This window comes from Lathamus discolor, chromosome 4, assembly GCF_037157495.1.
Source record: "Lathamus discolor isolate bLatDis1 chromosome 4, bLatDis1.hap1, whole genome shotgun sequence".
Classification (NCBI taxonomy): domain Eukaryota; kingdom Metazoa; phylum Chordata; class Aves; order Psittaciformes; family Psittacidae; genus Lathamus; species Lathamus discolor.
Genome location: NC_088887.1, coordinates 52,247,219 through 52,267,926, shown reverse-complemented (window position 1 = coordinate 52,267,926; position 20,708 = coordinate 52,247,219). Strand labels below are relative to the sequence as shown.

At 38.2% G+C, this 20,708-nt stretch overlaps 2 protein-coding genes across 8 annotated transcripts in view; both read left to right on the top strand.

The window, feature by feature from the left end:
- The window catches only part of WWC3 (WWC family member 3), a 105,335-nt gene extending 90,394 nt beyond the window's left edge, over nucleotides 1-14,941 (top strand). For 2 of the 4 annotated variants that reach the window (XM_065677469.1, XM_065677468.1), the window contains exons 16-23: nucleotides 3,980-4,147; nucleotides 4,781-4,932; nucleotides 5,684-5,843; nucleotides 7,298-7,462; nucleotides 8,735-8,827; nucleotides 9,851-10,081; nucleotides 10,823-10,950; nucleotides 12,405-14,941. In XM_065677469.1, coding sequence (XP_065533541.1) covers nucleotides 3,980-4,147; nucleotides 4,781-4,932; nucleotides 5,684-5,843; nucleotides 7,298-7,462; nucleotides 8,735-8,827; nucleotides 9,851-10,081; nucleotides 10,823-10,950; nucleotides 12,405-12,471 — 1,164 coding nt within the window. In that variant the 3' untranslated portion in view covers nucleotides 12,472-14,941. The remainder of the gene's footprint in view (nucleotides 1-3,979; nucleotides 4,148-4,780; nucleotides 4,933-5,683; nucleotides 5,844-7,297; nucleotides 7,463-8,734; nucleotides 8,828-9,850; nucleotides 10,082-10,822; nucleotides 10,951-12,404) is intronic. The other 2 variants (XM_065677467.1, XM_065677466.1) reach the window with 2 other exon arrangements.
- Nucleotides 14,942-15,736: 795 nt separating this feature from the next.
- The window catches only part of CLCN4 (chloride voltage-gated channel 4), a 45,470-nt gene continuing 40,498 nt past the window's right edge, over nucleotides 15,737-20,708 (top strand). For 3 of the 4 annotated variants that reach the window (XM_065677464.1, XM_065677462.1, XM_065677465.1), the window contains exon 1: nucleotides 18,222-18,358. The gene's annotated coding sequence lies outside the window, so the exon portion shown is untranslated. Of the gene's footprint in view, nucleotides 15,751-18,221; nucleotides 18,359-20,708 lie in introns of those variants that run through there. The other variant, XM_065677463.1, reaches the window with a different exon arrangement.

Genomic DNA, 20,708 nt, shown 5'->3' with positions numbered 1-20,708 from the left:
CCAGGGTACCCACTTCGTTCAGCAGTGGGCCTATATTGCCTCTTGTGTTAGTTTTATTTGCTATGTATTTGAAGAAGCCCTTTCTATTGTCTTTAACCCGACTAGCAAGATTGAGTTCCAAGGAGGCCTTAGCTGTCCTAATTGCCTCCCTACATCCTCTAACAACTGTCCTATATTCCTCCCAAGCGGCCAGCCCCTCCTTCCATAATCCATAGATTCTCCTTTTCCACTTGAGTTTGCCCAGCAGCTCCTTGTTTAACCACGCCGGTCTCCTAGATCCCTTACTTGACTTCCTACTCATTGGGACGCTCCGATCCTGAGCTTGGAAGAAGCGGTCCTTGAATGCTAACCAACTATCTTGAGCCCCTTTACCGCCTAGTACACTTTCCCATGAGACTTCCCTTAGCAGTTGACTGAAGAGGCCAAAGTTGGCCCTTCGGAAATCCAGAACTGTGGCTTTGCTAGGTATTCTATTCCTCCCACACAGGATCCTAAACTCCACCATCTCATGGTCACTGCAGCCAAGGCTGCCATTGACCGTCACTGCTAAATTTTGGTGCAAGAAGGGAAAGTATTATGTAAAAAATGAAACCTTTCCCCAAAACCTTCATCTGACAGCTTTTAGACTACATTGTGCTCAAGACTTCCATTTCTCTATGGCACTGTAACACATGATGAATCAGTATTATTAAAAAAATTCCTAATAAAAAGGTAACAAATATAAACCCTTTCATGCTATATAGCTGTAACAGCAGGCAAAGAAGACTGCTGTTATATCAATGATAACTTTGTTACTGGATAATAGTGATCCAAGCAGGTTTCTGTTAGACCAGCCTTTCACTTAAAACCGAGATATATCTGATGTAGATATATCTGATGTAGATACATCGAATAAATGTGGCAATTGTTTAAATAGGCTTCACGTATTAACTGTGTTAACTTTACATGTGGTGTTAGCTTCATTTAGCTATTGCAAATATAAATGTGCTTGAATAAATCTGTCTTGGGGATGATGTCATGGCTGTTTTGAAGTGAATGGGCTGCTATTTCAGTGAGGGGTTTGAAAGGGTTAGTGAAATGCTTTGTTGGGGTATTTTTTTAAGCCTATCAAAGGAGTTAAGAGGTACAGGCATCTTACTGTCATGCTGGACTGTGGAGAATAGGTGTTTATTTGAGCAAATCTGGTCAAGAATGCTTGTTTGTTAGTCCACCTTTAAAACTAGGTAGTGTCTCATATTAACAGTGGTGTTAACATTGGCAGAAGTGGACTTAAGGTCTTGTCTGCAGTAAAAGTTTTGTCTTTTTTACACTATGTCATAATACAGAAAGCATCTCAAGAGCAAGCTTGATATATTGATGTAAAATGCTTTACACTGGTATATCCTCGTCCTCTGGGAAGCAAAATAGCTATTTCACTGTAAAGCATCCTTATATTGACACAAATGCATCTAATTCGATGGTGCTTTTATTTTAACTGCTTCTACTGAATTAGCAGAAAAATTATAGGTCTTCAGGTTGTGTTGGCAGGATTTTTTTTCTCTTTCTTAGTCTTAGTGTAGTTTTGTCAGAAATGTCTTTGTTCACAGTAGGTGGTAACATACTCTAGGAGTAAGTTAACGATGCTACTTAAAAAGAGAGAAACAACGCAATGGTTGTTAAGGTAGATGCATTGAAGTACATATTTAAACAATATGTTGTTGCCCTCTTGCTATAAATTTATTATGTGAATTATGTAAATAAGCATTTTCTCAAATTGCAAAATCATTTGCTACATCTCTCTGGAACTGTCGTGATTGCCTCTGTCTTTTAAAGTCTCTTCCACCGAGATTACATTTTTTTCTATCTATTTCATCATCTATACGTCTCTGAAGTTCTTGATGACTGCTTTCTTTTCAATTAGATTGTGCCAGTTTAATGCTTTCCAAAATGCAGAAGCCAGGTTGGACTTTATCCCAAGTTACAGAAATATTTCTACATAACAAGGAATGGAAAAAAAAATAATAAAAATTCTGGCAAATAGTTCTAAACTTCACTTACTTAGAGAACTAAATCTACGAAACTTGTGGGATGGTCTTTCCATTCACTCAAACTTTTATTCATGTGCCCTGCCTTGCTGAAAGATCTTTTTCTGTTTTCCTACAGCTTTCTGAAACTGCTTCATTAAGTTGGCTTATTTCTTCCCTGTTAGCCTCATCAATGTTGAGAATAAGGGAGTTGTTATTTTCCGTGATTAGCATATATGGCTCATGTTAAAACATCAAAGAAACGTGATTGCCTTTCTTGCGATCACATGACATTGCTGTTTCACTCCCAGTTTCTGATCTTTTACAGCCCTGACAAACCAATTCTTCCCTATGCCTTAATTTATTTGAATTCTTCTTGAGTGTAACTTTTCTTTTTTTATTTTGTTATTTATTTCAGAGCATCTGTCCCATTTTTTAACATAATTTTATATTCTGATCTTTCCTCATAAATTTCACAATCCTTCTGTTTGACATCACTGAGAGATTCATAAATGCTTTCACTATTCCACCATCCAAGTTGTTAAAAAATACATCAGAACAGGCATGTGACAGGCAGGTAGCAGACCCACCTGGATGCCTTCATCCTTCTGAGCGAGCTCCAGATCTTGAGGTGAAGGTGAAATATTCATTAGTCTGCTCAGTACTGATAATTATTAATAGGGTTTGTTGGTGATTTTCTCCTCATTTAGTGATTCACTTTGTAGTAATAGCTTCTTTGGCGTTCTTAACTGCTTAATAAATGCAATCTTGTAGGGCAGTGTCAAGACATCCTTAAAGTCAATATATGGTTTTTCCAGTATTGATGACAGCAAAATAGCTTTACCTTCCTCCTCTGAAGCTAAACCCAGCATATCTTTTCCAGCTCTGATGCAAAAGTGTAACTTACTTGACACATTTCTTTATTACCCTGTGTCAAAGCCAGTAGATAATTAGAAGACATCTCTGTTATATATATAAAAAGCATCTCTGTAACCTCCAATATCTCAGTAACATGTTGTATCCTGATATGACATTATTTTGCTGCTTCCAGAAACTTTTCTCCATTATCCTTTATACACTTGTTTAAACAGAGCCCCAGGGAACAAAAATCTTGGAAAAACAATACAAAGATTTTTGTTACGCTTTTCTAATTAACTGTTTCTTTACCTGCTTGAAGTTGAGCAGATTTTTCCACATACATTTCCTACTGCCTTTACAATTAGAATCATTGCATCCAGCTGTTTGTTTTGGTCCAGCTAGTGAATGGATTAAAAAAACAAAAAACAACCAAAAATAAGTATGGATTTGCTCACAGTTGTTTTTCATTTAGGTCACCACACAGAAATTTATTAACATGACTGTTGTCGGATGGAGTAGGGATTCTTTAATGTGGGAGTACTTCTAGTTGGAAGCCTCCACTGAACCTTTTTTCACCTGAATGTAAGGATGTAAGGGAGATGTAAGGATGGCCTGGAAGGCAGAAAAATGTCTTTATGGCGTATTTGACTACCTTATGGTATAAATAGGCAGAAAAACGTGTATTTTCCCCTCTGGAACATGACTCTGAGGACCTGAGAATGGAAGGGTACCTCAGAAGATAGTTCTCTCAGAGGAACACAGATTCAAGTAATACTGTTAAGGTAGTATTAATTTAAGCAGATTTTGAAATCAGATATGTAATTAAGGTTGTTTAATAAAATGTTAACATATCAACATCAGTCATGGAAATTTTATTTTTCAACTTAAAAAAATTGAATATCTACTCTGATCCTTCCTGGGAGTTGACAAGAGACAAGAAATGCAGTATCTTAGATATCATAACACAACAGAAAAAAATGTATCTTTTTAAGAGATGCTGTTAATGTTTGATAAAGTGGAGGTTTTACACTATAATTAAAATATACTGCAAGATAGACACCTTCTCATTTCAAGAGTATATTTACCTTATTGTGGTCAATGATTCTTGTTTTTTACAGGGCATTGCTCGGATAAACCTGACTGATGCAGAGAGTTCTGGTGAGATGCAGCTTCACTGGTATACTGTTCAGATCTTCACTGGTTCGGACCCCCAGAGAGCAAAGAACAAAAACCAGTGTGAAGAAAGTATTCCCCAGTCTTCTGGAAATGTAACTACAGTTAAAACAGTATGGCTCTGAAAAAAGTGATGTTTACTTTGACCTGCTTAGTGAGTGGTTGCGATCTGATCTCAGGTGCAGCTTGTTTTTGAGGTACACAGAAGGTGATACTTTAATTTGGCTCTTGTGGCAAGAGCTGGATTTTAATAATTAAAAGCTAGATCTTGTCTGGACAGGTGACTGAAATTGTATTCTGTGTATGTTTGTATGTACACTTCCAGTCCAACTAATTAAAATGTATTAAAAATTTCTGCCACTACACTTCAAGAGGTTGTCAAGAAAGGCTATACAGTTTCCATCCTTGGAGATATTTTCCGCCCTTGGCTGGGCCCAGGGCAACCGGATGTAGCTATGAAGCTATCCCTGCTTTGGGCAGGACATCAGACTAGGTGACTGCCAGAGGTGTCTTCTGCCCTAGCTTGCTGGATGATGCACAGAAAAATAAAGTCTGCCTGGTTTCTCCGACAAGTTGCACACATGGAACACCACATACTTTCTGATCATTAATATTCAGGACAGATTTTGTTTACTTGTATGTTTCTTGAAAAAAAAAGGCCATGGTTTTATTTTGGTTTCTCTCAATGATATACATGAAATACGTTACTTTGCTCAGTTTTACTTGAAGTCTGTTTTACTTTTCAGGATGCAGTGACAGCCCTATTAGCCAGGACCACTGCCCAGCTGGAAGCAGTTGAGAGAGAGTTAGCAGAAGAGAGAGTGAAACTGGAGTACACAGAGGAGGAAATCCTGGAGATGGAAAGAAAGGAAGATCAGGCAGAAGCCATATCAGAAAGGTAAAAATAGTTTAAATACCTCACCAAACATCCAAATTATATTTAGGCTGTGGGTATAGTCTGAAATACAGCAGGAGAAACCGCAGGTCCTTATTCCGAGATCTGCTTCTGGTTAGTGTTAAGAGTATAAAATTCTGTTATTATGTGATCATGTGCAAACAGGAGAAAACCATCTTTAAGTAGCTGTCTGAGTTTAGAGGGCTTGCAATTTGGGGAGTGTGAAAACATTATATCAAACAAACTTTGCTAAGAAGGTAACTGTAATGGGTTTGTAGCAGCACTGTACTAAAAAATAAATTTTGTGTGGACACTGGAAAATAGCAAATAATGCATTGCAGTGCTTATGGAGAGAGCATGCAGCACAGCTCTTTGCTATTTCAGGGTTTGTTACAATGCTGTTTCACCATTTAATAATACTCCTAGTTTGTTACATGAGTTGTGTTGTTCTTTTTGTTACTATTTTCTGTGTATTTTTTAGGAAGACCAGAGCATAGACTTTCAGGAAATTAGGGAAGATGTTTTTTTTTGAGTTTTGGAGTTTGTTTGCTTTTTTTTTTTTGGCATGAAATGTGTTTGCTTGTCTGCATCACAGAAATGCAAGTTGGGTATGTTCTCCCTTCGAAAATTCTGTATTTTTGTTGGAGAAATAATACTCTTAAACTGTTCTGGATAATGAAATATATAAACATGATGCGTAACTGCATGGGTTTTTTTTAATACCTACAACACTCTTGTGATGTTCTGATTTTAGGAGTTGGCAAGCAGAATCTGTTGACAGTGGATGCAGTAATTGTACTCAGACTAGTCCTCCTTATCCAGAGCCATTTTGCGGGGATTCATTAGCTGGACACACGTTTGCAGCTCAAGCAGGCCAGTACAGTTCTGGAAAAATGCAGCCTCTGCCACTAAAGGTAATGAGAGAAGACAATGCTGGCTGGCACACACAGAGTGTGTTACTGCTGTTCCTTGAGTTTGAGTCTGAATTGATCAAGACAGAAAAGAATCAGAAATCACATTAACAACATTATGTGAGCACGGCCTTCATCACAGTGGTGTGCCTTTAAAGTTGGTAAAAATGCCCTCTTTAGGGCTGGGGGTATTTTATTTGCTTTCTAATTATTTCTGGCAGAATTAGGTTTTTTATATCAAAAGCAAGCTAGTTTTACTGTGGTCTTTAATCTGTAAATACGCATTTGTATCAATGTCTGTGTTGACATGAAATTGTAACAGAAAATACTATGATTGAATGCCAGTGCTCTTAAAAATACGAAAATTTGAAGGAATTGTGAAGAAGCTTACTGCTTTATGACTTGTATTGCCATTTCACTGTTACAGTATATACAGCTGAAATTTTCAGAACAATTGTGCTGAAAGTGATGTATTTAAAATCTTTTGTATTCAAGACATGAGACGTTGAAAATAATCCCAAACAAGCTGAAATCGGCATATTTCCATTGAAGCAGAGGAACATAAGCTGTTTGTATTGCCTTTAGGGAAGATTACACCTCCTGCAGAGGAGTGAATTATCTTAAAAGTTTGGAAACTTTGCTAGAGTAGCATATGTTGTCTGTATTTCTGAATATTTTAGTGTTCTTTTTTCTTTGTTTCAACAGTCTCTCAGTTCCTTTTTGTTGAGTTTCTTTTCCTTATCCTTCCACTGCCCAAAGGGGCCTACAAGAAAGCTGGAGAAGGACTTTTTACAAGGGCATGTAATAATAGTACAAGGGGGAATAGCTTTTAATTCTTCACTATGAGAATGGTGAGGCACTGGAACAGGTGGCCCAGAGGAGCTGTGGCTGCCCCATCCCTGGAGGTGTTCAAGGCCAGGTTGGAGGTGGCTTTGAGCAGCCTGGCCTAGTGAGAACTGTCCCTGCCCATGGCAGGGGAGGTTGGAACTAGATGATCTTTAAGTGCCTTTTGACCCAAACCATTCTGTGGTTCTGTCATTTGACTTCCTCCAGTTTTAAGGTGGTTGTTTCCTTCAGAAGTCACCTTGCTTATAGGAAGGTGGCTCTGTTTTCTTCTGTTGAGGCTGGAGATCCGGTGGTGGCTTGGTTAATGCCCAATTGCTAATTCTAGATGCAGTCCTTATAGTCTGTATCTATGATTCATGTTACAAATGCATCTGATAATTTTTACTGTTGCAGCAAAGGCTTCTGAAAGGTATTCTTGCACTTTTGAATGGCCTAGTTCTAGAACTCTTTAAAAATAAGGTGATTCGTCCTCAGTTCTCAGTGCTCATTAAAGCTTGAACCTAGCAGGGCAAATTGTTTGCTTTTGATATTGTTGAAATGCCTGATTGTTTTTGGTGAGAGAGAGAAAATAAGGGAAAAATATTTTTTTTTTCCCTTCGTTGAAATTTTAGGTGGATAAGGAAACTAACACTGAGGATCTGTTTCCTGAAGAAGTTGCTATTCTTCCAAAGGAGAGAACTAGCCGCAGGCCACGGGGTTCTGCTTTTGTTCGCAGCAGCACTATTGTTCGTTCCCAGACCTTCTCGCCTGGAGCACGAAGTCAATATGTTTGCAGGGTGAGTAAGGCTTAAAAAGAAGGAGAGGGAAAGGGCCTCCATACAAGTAGTCTGTACTTTTTTGATAATTTCTTATCTTACGTTTATAAGGAACGTATGCTGCTTTTTAATACTAATGAATAATCTTCCATTGCATTTAAATGTTGCAGTGGGGAAGGGGTTCCCTGGTTCTTTTTAAGAGTTTAAACCTGAATTTACTTCATTTAAACTTTAAGAATCTGTGGCAAATTAGATAAAAAGCTCTTTCCCTGACAGCCTTAGATGTTAAGCTATAGTGATTGATTTTACAGAGGTACAGTGCTGTCTAATATATAAACAGTTGGTTTAGAAGCCATGTTTAACTTTCAGGTATGTAAGATTTTGGGATGGGGGACTGAATGCATAATCTTACGGTTATTGCATGAATACTGTTATGACACTAGTTGCTGACATGAAAGTCATAGTTACAGTGGAATCTTGGATTCCCAGGTGCATTGGTTCAAGTAACTGAGGGATCAGCACAACAGTTTCTAAGCTTATTTTAGTTGGTTGCTATGTTCAATGACAAAAGGCTTATAAGCAGCTGGTTCACTGTATTGCAGATCAATACAAATTTGCAATACTGGTGGAATGCACATAGCTTTATTTGTACTCGTTCATAAGCTTTTGAGAGCTTGCGTTTAAAGGCACAGTAATGATTTTTAGCTTTTACTCATGTTCCTAAACCAATTTTTGCTTTCTTATTTGCACTGCATGCAGAGCACCCTTCACATTCTTCAGCTGGATTTCTGGATTCCATATCTGTTTATTATATAGGGAATCTGAGTAAAGCACCCTCACACACCAGAATAAAGGTAGCGCAAGAAGGGAAAGATTGTTAAACATCCTCACTTAATCTGAATTTACTTAAAATTAGAGATGAGGGGGAAAAGTGGAAGACTATTGTTTGTGTCCACAATAGTAAGTGCTTTAGAAAGAAATATTAGTGCCTTTAACTGCTCTCTCCCCTGTTTTTTTCTGGAGGGGTCATGTTGTCCTGAATATGTAATAGAATGTTTGATGAAACTTAGCTGTAAAACATTGATGGTTTTTAACTTTCTTAAATTATTGTAACTATACAGCGTGAGCAGTATTATATATAATTTTTTAATAAAGCTAAAAAAAATCAGTTGCTTAAAACAAGACAGTTTCAGTGAATTAAAAAAAATAAATCTCAAAAGCAAAAGAAAAAAATAAATTTCTTAATGTAGATGACCTTGTAAGCAATATCTTTTCAATATCTTTTCTAATCAGCTGTATCGCAGTGACAGTGACAGTTCAACTCTGCCAAGGAAATCCCCTTTTGTCCGGAACACGTTGGAGAGGCGTACTCTACGGTATAAGCAGGTATACTTTGGAAACTTGTTTTTGCTTTTCACAAAGTTGCTAGAGCAGTGGTACTTTTCTACCTGAGCTTTAGTTGTCTGCAGGTACATTCTGCAGTTTTTTGGAAATGTATAAGGCTTCTGTAATGTAATAAGGAGAGGAGTACCTTTTTGGGTTTGGTTTGGGTTTTTTAAGCTGAAACATAGAGAGTGAAATATAGTTGTGAACAATTATTGAGGAGGAGAAAAAGAGGTGTGGTAAACAAAACTTAGTTTAACGGGGACTGGATTAGTATTGATTTAGATGTAAAGCCTGTTACTTAAAAATCTAATTTTATGATGCAGGGTGCAGGCTGAGAGAACTGTGTGTGAATGTGATGCGAAACATCCAGCTCCCCTTCCATGCAGCCTAGCAAGCTATAGTATTTGAGGCCTAATTATTCAGGAATGAATAAGTTAGTTTGTTCTCTTGCTCCCATGTCACCCTGCACACTGCCGAATAAGAGGGCAGAGGAGGGCAGGTAAAGCATTAATGCCTTGTATAAAAACTGCATACAGTTTAGCCTGGTCAGCAGAAGTTAATTTCTTGCTGGTGTAGGCAAGCAGACAACCATGCCTCCAGTTTTGATTCAGAATGTACCTTAAAATCAGTATTGCACAAAGCCCTTTAAAAAGGGAATCTTGCTCAGTACAGTATTTTCTGACATCATGACTCCTTTTGAGTTTTTCATATTGTATCCCTTGTGTTATCATAACATGAAAAATTAGTTCATAATCATAAATTAGTTAAATAGTTAGAAGCCAAAAGGAGACTGTAAAAGGAGGTAATAGGAAACATTAGTTGAAAAAGTTTATGTATGGTACAGAAAAGCCCTACAGCTAGTAAGCTGAATTTCACTGTGGGATATAAATAATGTCTTCAAAACTTTGTGTCAAGAAAGTCTTTGTGTGTGAAGTGTACAGAAAATGTATGTTCTATATAGCTAAAGATAGACCATGTTGAAAGTAATATATTGTGCATTTTATTTGAATCCTAATAACTCAGCAGTCCTGCAGATCATCTTTGGCTGAGCTTATGGCAAGGACATCCTTAGACCTGGAGCTGGATCTCCAGGCATCCAGAACTAGACAGAGACAGCTGAATGAGGAGATATGTGTTTTAAGAGAGTTGAGACAGCGTCTGGAAGATGCCCAACTCAGAGGGCAGACAGATCTGCCCCACTGGGTCCTTCGGGATGAGCGATTCCGAAACTTGTTGAAGGAAGCAGAAAGGCAGGTATGGTGACATGAGATGAGCACTCAACGTGTTCATAAACTGATTTCAAAATTGCTTAATAGTGACAAGGTGTCTAAAGAGCTGTTTTTACAGAACTTCAAACAATGAATGTTGCTTATATAGTCTTGAAGTTAGCACAATACTAGTAACAACTGCATCAATTATTACCAAACCGTGTATTTATTTGAGGACAGTTACTGGAGAATGACACTATTTGTCAATGACACTTTTTGTTTCAGTTCGGGGTTTTTAAGATATTTATTATTGGAACTTTAATAATTTCCTTCGGATCTTTGAAAGAAGTAATTGCTGATTAGATATTTAATTTTTACAGGTATTTGGAATGCTCCCTAAGTATGTGTTGTTTGGTGTTTTTTTTTTTCTCCCCCTGTTCTTGGAGAAAGAAGTTATAGGCAAAAAGTGACAAAAAGTGCACAACAAACAGAATTTGTCATTGGATTATCAGAGAGGAAGAGTGAGCCTAAATTTATTCTGAGGTCTTGTTTGGCAGATCTATTAGCAATAAATGTCAGAAATTTAATACATGTATGCCTGAAGTGCATTAGGAAATGAAACAACACTGTCAGCATTTTGAATTTATAGATGAGCTATTTCAGACAATGTATTTGTGTGGTTTTACTATGGTGAGAGCGCAAAAAATCCATTATTTTAGCCTGGATATTAATTCTTGTGTTTTATTTATTCACATGATCATTTTAACCTTTATATTCTTATTTTCAGACCAGACAGACCAAATTTGAACATCACCAAGAGCAAGCAGCTGAAAAGATGCTGAAGAAAGCATCAAAGGAAATATACCAGTTGCGTGGGCAAAATCAGAAGGAGCCTATTCAGGTGCAGACTTTTAGGTAAGTGGTAATGTGCACTGAAATAGCAAAGCAACATTTTGTTAGAGTGGTTAAAGCTTTCTGAAGCATTAAGCTTGAATTCTGTGTGTTTTCTATATAGCTAGTAATTTTTAACTGTATATTGATTTGGACACATGAGTTTCCTTTGGATTATTTGTAGTGCAAAGAGACAAAGGTAAGGTAAAATTGCAGTGTTATGATTCTAAAGCATACGAGATATAAATAAAAAAAGAAGGGTCTTCAAGTGCAGCCATAGACTTAGCCTAGTCACTATTAAGTTCACATGATTTATCAGTTCTTCAGTGCAAGCCTGTGCGCATATTTTGTTGAATGTGATGCATATATATATATATATATATATATATATATTACTAGTAGCACTCTCTCCCTAAAAATGAGTGATATTCCAGCTTTCTCTCAAGAAGCCTTTTCTTTGGACTTTTTTTCCTATTTCATGTGTGTTCACACAGTATGTATTTTCTCTTAGCTTTATGTTTGGGGTTGTTTTTTATGACTGTTTATTTTGTGTAGAAGTGGCATTGGTGAACAATATTCATTTCACACGAAGACTTTATTACTTAAGCATTAAATTTTTTATAATTCTTACTGGAAGAGTGACAGTAATAAAATATTAGTGCAGCATAGATATGAAGGACAGCTCAGCTACCGTGTTACATCATGTTACTATTTCATCCAGTGTTTAGATTTTTAGATTATTTTTTTAATACGGAATACTTAAGTGAAATGAAAATGCTGTCTGACCTTTAATGTACTTCCCCCCCTCCCCCCCGGAATTATTGGAAAGGCTTTTTCACAAAGGTGGGGAAGGAAGTAAGAGGAATAGAAATTTTAGGATTGCTTTTACATCTTATGTTTCTGGTACATTTGGTGGTTTGTCTACTGAGATATAAAAAGCTGTGGAACTGAATAAAATGAAATGGAGATAATGAAGGAAGAGCTGTATCTCTTGTTCAAATTCTTGCCCTTTTTATTCACACATCTATTTCTTATGACACTTGCTTTGCAGCATCTACTGTTTGCTCAATAAAGAAGCAAAAAGATGACTGAATGCCTTTTTTTTCTCTTTTTTTTTTTTTTTTTTTTTTTTTTGTGGTAAGCATTATCGCAAAATGAACTTTGCATTGCAGAAGGGGTTCATTCAGGGCTTGTCCTGTGAAACCTTTTTACAGTCGGCTATGACAGATGTTAGATGAGTTGTATAAAGCTTCCACCTAATTTTCAAAAATAGTAATTGTGTTCAGCAGAATGTTGCCAGAAGTATACAGTGAGGTTCAGTAGTTTTTGTATGTTTCTTGTACTCAAATAACCCATTAGTTCATTATGTAAGGAACAAATACTAACCATTAACTAGAGTAAAGAAACCATGTTCTTGGGGGTAGAAAAATGTAGGCATGTATTTGACTTGCTTCCTTTTTATCTTGTTTTGATCACAGAGAGAAGATAGCTTTTTTTACAAGACCAAGGATTAACATACCTCCTCTGCCAGCTGATGATGTATGACATGTTGCATTGTAAACATGAAGTATTTATCGCTTTTATTTTAATGAAGTTATTAGATTAGCCAAGTTTCTTAAAAAAAAAATAAAAAATTGTGCAAAAGCTAATATACACGTTTTGTAAAAAATAAAAAAAGTAAAAAAAGTAAAAGTAAACAAAACCATATATATAAATATATATACATATATATTTTATAATAGCGACTGCAACAAGGCTTGGTTTTTCCTTGTTGTGAAACTGACATCTCTGAAGACAACTTATTTTATAAAAGATCGACTATCCTGTTAAGAGCGTGTACAGTTTTTATGCTGTTTTATTTGACTTAAAGGCTGGAAGACAGAAACAAAGTGAGTTCAGGCAAATTCACTGTAGTGTAATTTATTTATAGTGCCTTTTTTCCTTGAAGGAAAATACCTACTTTAAGATGTATTTTAAGACTGAAATTTTGTTCTTCAGTATTTGTCATACAGTAGAATGGAACCATTGAGCTGGTTTTGTTTCTGATACCTGAAATGGAAATACTATGTTCTAAAATTGTCACTTTTTTCAGCTTTATTATCTGTAGCTTATTATGTACATTGTATCCTTTAGCACTGTCTGTGTTATAGCAAAATACTACACCTGCAATGCCTTTAACACTGATTAGAAGTGATGTTAAACATTGCAGAATTCATTTGCATGTTCTTACTGTGCACTAATAGATTGTTTTCATTTCAGTTGTGTCTAAAGTATCTTTATATTCTTAACTAGATTCTCAGTTTAAACGGAGGAAGGAAAAGGGTGACAAGTCTTTGTCTTGCTGTTTAATGGAAAGGGAGTTAAAAGAGCAATGTGAGCTAGCTGTGTGGAAAGGCCACTAAAGGAATATGATCGTAATGTCTCAATTTTAAAGATTATGAGCTGATTCAGGAAATACATATGTGCTGATTCCAGAAAGCAGCTGCTTCAAGGAAGGGTGTTAAACACGTGTTCATCCTGAAGGATGTATTTTGGGGTTACTGCATGGAAGTTCTTTTGAACAGTGCCACTTTCCAGGAGGAAAGTGTATAATTCTGGAAGGTACAGCTCACTTGATTGCTAGTTGGACCAGCTAAAATCCAGTAGGAAATATTTTTACTTGTGAACATTTTAGTGAAAGACTGTCACCCTAAATTCCCGAGAATGCCAGTTTTGTGTCCTTGCATCCTGCAAGTATGTAAAAATACTTCTTTACTAAGCTACTATAATAGAGTTCCTCATATTTTTCTAATTATATGTTACCTATAAAGAGAGGTGCCCAACACAAGACTGGTTTTGCAACTTGCTGGAATCTCCTAAAAGGAAGATCCCGCTGTCTCTTCATTGAAGTAAAGGTTGAATTGGTTCCAGATTTTTGTATGTCAGGAAATGAAAGCAACAACAGCCAAAGCCTAAATGTGCTTACCAGAAACAACCAGAATATTTTCAAGTATTTTGTAAGTCTGTGTTTTTTGCGGGATTCAAGAGCTTATACTCTGTTACCTGTCAAAGATCAGGAAAACCTGAAAGTGAAACTGAGTTGTTTTTACTTGTTTAAGCTGAGGCAAAAAGTAATAGGGGAAAAGATTGTAAACCTAAATCATTAGTCAATGAGGATGATTACCACAGACCTTTAAGGTAGTATTCCCTGTTCCCTAGTATGGCCTATGATCATTGCAGGCATCAAAGTGATTAGATCGTATAGCGATATACGTAAAATTAGAGTATATTTAGCATTTATCAGGCTAACCATCCTGAAGTCTGTTTTTGCCAGTAAGCTTCAGTGGGCGTATATTGGGTTCCTTGGGCACAACTAGACATACTCAGAAACGATGCAGATAAAAAACAAATCATGTAAGAAATTTATAGTATTGGGGTGAAAGGCTAGGGGACAGCAAGCTTTTCAGTGCTCATTCCTTGAACAGTTTGTCAGAATTTCACATCTCATTTTCAGTGGAGGCCCGTACATAGTAGTGTTTATCAAAAGTTACCATGCAGGGACACTTGCAGAAGTGTGTATTAAGAACAGCCACCACCATGTGTCCCTTGAGGGTGGTCAGATACTGGAAGAGATTGCCCAGGGAGGTGAAGCTCTTTGTCCACAGAGGGGTTGAGGACTTCACTGGACACATATCCTGGAGCATCCTGGTCGCATTAGGCCCACTTTGAGCAGGGTTAGCATAGGGATCTCTCTTCCTCCCTAAATTAGTCTGTACCTGTATAACTCAGGGGCAATATCTAGTGGCCTCTCTGGCAGGGGTTTCAGCTGGTGTGTTTAAATAATGACCGCTGTGAGATGTTGTCAGTGTATCTTGTGGGTCTGTTATTCTGACTGCTGTAATGAGTTCTGTCTTGATGTGGTAATGAGTTATCATATTCAGTATTCATCTCTCTTTTGTCACAGTTCTGTATGATTGTGTCATTTTTGTATTATTTGAAAGTATTTCTTCTACAAAATAAAATAATTTGCCATAAACAGATTTTTGTTATATGTCAAAGTATAAGACATTTTTTGAATAGTTTATACTTGCCACATTCATGATGCTTTTGTAAAGAAATTTTGTATTTTGAATAACTCTGTCATTTAGGTTAATGTAATGACTTTTCAAATAAAAGAGGACACATGTGAAATCAGAGATACTAGAGTTTACACTGAAGACCTGAAAGGGATGCAGAGTGTAAGGAATGGCAGGTATGTTTTTCCATTTGCTTATCGCTTGTGATAAGCTGACAGCTGTATCAGAGGCTCAGAGTTGAATATTCCTGGAATTCATACGTTGCTCCACTTACAACAAGTTGAACTGCCTTCTTTACCTACCTAGAGTTTGTAGGTTTGTATTGAAAGTAAGTTGACGTTATTTCTCTAATATCTTACCTATGACTAATTCCAAAGTGGAAGCCACTCAAAAGAATACTGGTTAATTTTTTTAGGCTGAACTTTACTGCAGCTGGAAATGTTAAACCTGTGTAATTACAGAAAGGCAGTTTCCCAGTTTCTCTCTACAACCCTAAGCTGCAGGAGCACAGGCAAAATTGCAGTACTGACATGTGACTCCTGCCTCTGCGCAGTATTTGCAAGGCGTTAAGGGTATGACCAAGTTTAGGTTATTTTTAAACAGTCAGCTAGAAATAGTAGTTTGAATACCAATCGTCCATGTCTCGCTACCATCAGGATCAACAACAAAAGCTATAATGGGTACGTCAGTGTGGGGTTTCTGTTATAAGAATGAAGTCTTACATGTATTTTTTGCTGCAGTTCTTGTAAACACTTTGCAAGACTTAAAGGTAAGTGCTGTATAAAAGGAGCAATATTTTTTTTCTTTTTTAATTAGATGAACCATGTATTTTGTTTTCACTGGATGCAAAACTGAAGTTGGAATTCCTAGGGAAGAAGGCGCTTTACAGCTCATTTTGACTGCAGTCTCCTTTTTAATTATAGTCATACATCTTTGAGAGGAGGAAAAATGTATTTACAGAGAGATTTGAGAAATTACAGGCTAGCAAAAGCAAGAACAATCTTTTCCAAAAGATCATGGGAAGAGTGTTATCTCTGTCCTGAGACCGCGCAGCTGACTGGGTATCATTGGAAGAAAATACCAAACATTAAAGTTGATTGGTTTTGGAATCTCTAAATGTCAGTTAAGTGATTTGCTTGCACTTTGGAAAATCTCAGTATTCTTGGAGTTAAAAACTTCTTAGGAGCTGTTTCTGGTTTCCTATGATTTCTAATAATGTCTTAAATTTTAACATACATATCTAGGTTACAGAATCACATTTTCTATAGAGAAAATTTTAATTTGTTTTCAGTTAGACAATCCAAGTAAAAATACATGTTTAGCAGGAGACTCAATTGGGGTCAGCTCTGGTAATAGACAAGGAAAAATTAGGAAATGACTTTAGGGAAGTCTATTCAGGAGAAAAATTGGGAATTGAAACCCCTGTGCTCATTTGGTTAGTGCTAAAATTGCTATTCTGTGCCTTGGGCATGGTGTTTTTTGTTACGTGTGCGTTTTGTGGCACAGAAGTTCCAGGCTCAGGTGTTTGTGTCTGACCAGTTAAATGCTGCTTGCTGTTTTCCATGTTTTCCTCTCATAAACTGATTAAGGAAAATTGCAGACACATTATCGAGAAAATAAAATCTAAGAAGTGCTCAGTGGTTGTTTAACTCCTGCCCCAGAAGTTGGGTTATTAATACTGATTTTAATGGGCACGTAGAACAGTCACTGGCAGGAAGTTGGGACTTCTCTCACTTTTCCACACTTCATGGTTATTATAATAGGCCTGGGGCTCTTACAGCTCTGAGTGGTGAGGAACTGTCATGTCCAGATCAGATTTTTTTCCCTGAAGGCATGTTCCTCACTCCGGAAAGGTGTGAGAACTTCAGGTGAAGCAAGCTCAGTGTTCAGATGTCACAATAAAATCCAATGTGTTGCTTGTGTACAGGAGGTTTTCAGCTTACAGACAGGATTTGGGCAAGCTGTGTAGGTATTCTGAAAAAAGATTTTGGACACCCCGAATCAACTGGTCTGCTTTGCTGGGCTAGGCTGCCTTCTTACTGCACCCATAAATACCTGCTCAGACACAGTGGGGCAAAAAGGTCTTCAGAACTGCATTCCTCAACCTCTAGAGTGAGTGGAAGTCATGTGTGTGCCTTCAGTCACCCAGGGATATTTTCATGGGTGCTTTTGCAAGGTCTCCCGCTTCCTAGCCATTGCATCTCCTCCGTAATACAAAGCAGATGCCTGGATGCCCTTAAGGATAAAACCAGACTGCTCCAAATAAGGGAAAATGGGTGGGAAGGTGAATGTTCTGAAATAAAACACATTGCACAGGTACAAACATGTACATGATCTTCACAAAGTGCAGTTATAACCTATGCCTTGCGGAATGCTATTCTAGTGACTTGTACAACATTTGTACGTCAGAAGTTTAGAAATCTTTAGTTTTTTGCAGAACTCACATATGTTGCAGAGTATAAAAAAAATTCTTAACCAACAACCCGCAAAATCCCCCCAAAATATGGTTCTGAAATGTAATGTTCAGTTAACCAAAATGGGGATCAGGCTAATTGCCTGGTTTAAATTTTTTTATTATTATTTATTTATTTTTCTTTATGTTTTTATTTTATTAAAAGATTTTGGGATGTCCTAGTTTTTAAGTATTCAGTGGGAAATCTTCTGCATAAATTCTGAAAAGTAGGCTGGCATATAGGAGAGGATCTTTTAAGCCGTGACAGCTGCATTGAAAAAAAAGGCAGAAGTGATGGATAGATGGTGGGGCAAAGTGAAGGTAACAGAAATTAAACCTTTGAGTTAAGCTTGTGAAGCTTGAATATGATGCAGAAGATGGAGGGAAGTCAGTCTGGATAAGCTTGAAATGAAGCCCTGGGAGAAGGAAAAATGCAAGGGATGGTGAAATCATGGCTTGTCTTGTTCCCAAGCTGCTGCGATTACGTATTTCATAGAGATGAAAGAACATCTGACGCCTGGGTGTTGCTGCAGAGTCAACAGGAATAACTCCTGGGTTGCACACAGCACGCTTACGGTGCTTTTTCCGTGTGAAAAATGTGATTGTTACCGCTCTAGCAGAACAACCCACAAACCCTTTTGAAAATAATTAGCTCAGGTTAGGGGCGGGGGGAAGCAGCCTGTGTTCTGAGGGTGACCGAATAGGGAGGGCAGGGGAAAGAGGCTTGGAGTTTAATCCTGCAGGATTACAGACTGGTCCGGCTGCCTCTGGCCGCGTCTCCTATCAGATACCCTATAGAGGGAGGATACAGTCACATGATTGTTACTGCTTCCTCCCCATGACATCACCGCTTCTGCAGCCATACCACCCAAGGAAGGATGCTATTAGAATCTTGGGGACTGAGCTAAATGATGTTGCATCGCAGGTAAGCGACACAATGCTGCAGAAAGTGTGATTTGCCGCTCGCTTTTCTCGTGTTGCCATGCTCAAGCCCCAGCTCTGTCAGGCAGTTTCTGCTGGAAGAAAACAGAGCAGCTCCTGTGCAAGCGGAGAGTTCGCAGGTGCAGAGGCTGCTGCTGGCTCTGTGCTGAGCTGCCAGCTGACATCTCCAGCAGAAATGCTGCCAGATGGAGCTTTTAAGCCGAAGAAGGCCCTTTGTCCCTGTCAGTGTGGTATGGCCCCTTCGGGTGTCTGCTGAATTCTCTATGTGAGCAGCCATCATCAGCCGGTCGTGCAGAGAGAGCGCAGCAATACTGTTCTGCTTACATTCCCTGCCTTTTCTTTTTCCTGGATGCCTGAAGGAAGTTGTTGTACAGATAGATGTGTCTAAGCTCATAAAGGAATGAGGATTAACTCGTATTTGGGGAAAGAGGCTTTTCCTCCATTGTTAATTTTTGCTGACGCAGTTTGAAAGTACCTAGTCCAGCAGGTTTCCTCCATAATGTGCTGTAGTGCAAGGTAGGTTTTGCATGTGGTCCAATATAAGAATGAAAAATCCTTTTCCAAAAGGAACATGCGAGATGAGAAGCACATTTTTACTTCTTGCACAAAACATCAGTCTCCAAAAGGCTGAAAATCCCACGCTGAACTGCTCCTTTGAACTGTTGGTATTTATATAAGCAAAGGCCGGAGTTGCTTTTCTTTTCCTGGTGTGGGTGTTAATTATGTACTCTGTACACACACATGAAGACAGATATATTTGTGGAGTGAAAATGGTGACTCTTCTGTGGTGGGTTTTGATTTTTTTTTCCTGTATTGCTTTTTAAATGTATTTTAGGGGGGTTAAAAATACTCGATTGCTTTAAAATTACTCTAATTACAGATGTTAGAATGCAAGAAGCCGAATCAATTTTTGAGCTCATACCAGTCTGAAAAATAAAATAGTACCTTTTTATCCTTCTTTTCTAAGAATTCCGGTAGGTAATTCTGTGCCTTTGCTGGAGAATGGAGGATGACTCAGCCTCAGCTTCATCAGGCAGAGAGTCAGGTGACTTTTCACACCTAGCCTGCAGGAAGTTGGTTTTATTCTTCAAAATCCTATTCTTTGTTCAAATGAATTGTTCCCACTCTTGGAAAAATCTGTGTATTTGGCAGGCCTAGGGTTTCACTGTGCACTCAACTGGGGTGGGGGGGGGGTGGGGATTTTGGATCTCCTGTGCTGGAGCAGGTTGTACATCCTAGTGAGAAATGAATTGACAGCCTGAGAGAGTTGGGTTTGTTCAGCCTGGAGAAGAGAAGGCTCCAGGAGGCCTTGTACCAGCCTTCCAGTACCTAAAGCAGGCCTACAAGAAATCTGGAGAGGGACTTTTATAAGGGCATTTAGTGAAAGAACAAAGGGGAATGGCTTTAAAGTGACAGAGGGGAGATTTAGATGAGACATTAGGAAGAAACTCTTTACTGTCAGGGTGGTGAGGCACTGGCTCAGATGGCTGCCCCATCCCTGGCAGTGTTCAAGATCAGGTTGTATGGAGCTTTGAGCATCTTCGTCCGGTGTGAGGTGTCCCTGCCCATGGCAGAGAGGGGGTTGGAACTGGATGATCTGGAAGCCCCTTTTAACCCAAACCACTCTATGATTCTGTGATACTAGTTCTGGTTTCCAGGGAACAGGTACGCAGTAGCGTCAGAAGATAAGGGTGGAAAAAACCAAAAGTATATAATGAATTATCAAAATGAAGCAAGAAAAAACATCAGTTCTTCAGAACTGAAAAGAAAAATAGTTTTCAATTTTGTTTTTCTCCAACAGAACCTCTGGGGCTATTTTTTAGGGTTTTTTTCTTTTTCCCCAAGACTGAGCCTCAAAAGTGATAGAAATACACATCTTGTATGAGGTGGCAGGGGGGCTGCATCCTAACGGTGCCCATGCCATGTGTCTTCTCCTGACTCCTTCTGAAGTCAAGGCTGCATCAATTCTCTTCAGCACTGGGTGTGAGTAGAGCTGTTCTCTGGCTCACCAGGCACATGGGACTTGGGTCTTTGCCCATAAAAGCTCACAGCAGGGATGACACACATGAGTTCCACAAGCACAGTGTGCTTCCCCTCCACCCCGCCTATTCCAGATCATATTTGAATGCCTTATGGAAGTATGTGCTGGGTGGTGGTTCTCCTGGTCTCCTGATTTGAGTCAGGCATCTTTGTGCAACAAAAGGCAAGGTGCAAGCCTGAAAGGTATGCTGGGGCAACTCAGAAATTAAGGACTTAAGTCTTTTAGCCATTATTTAGTATATGTAGTATAAATTATATATTTAGTATTATTTGGAAACATCCCCAGCTGGAGG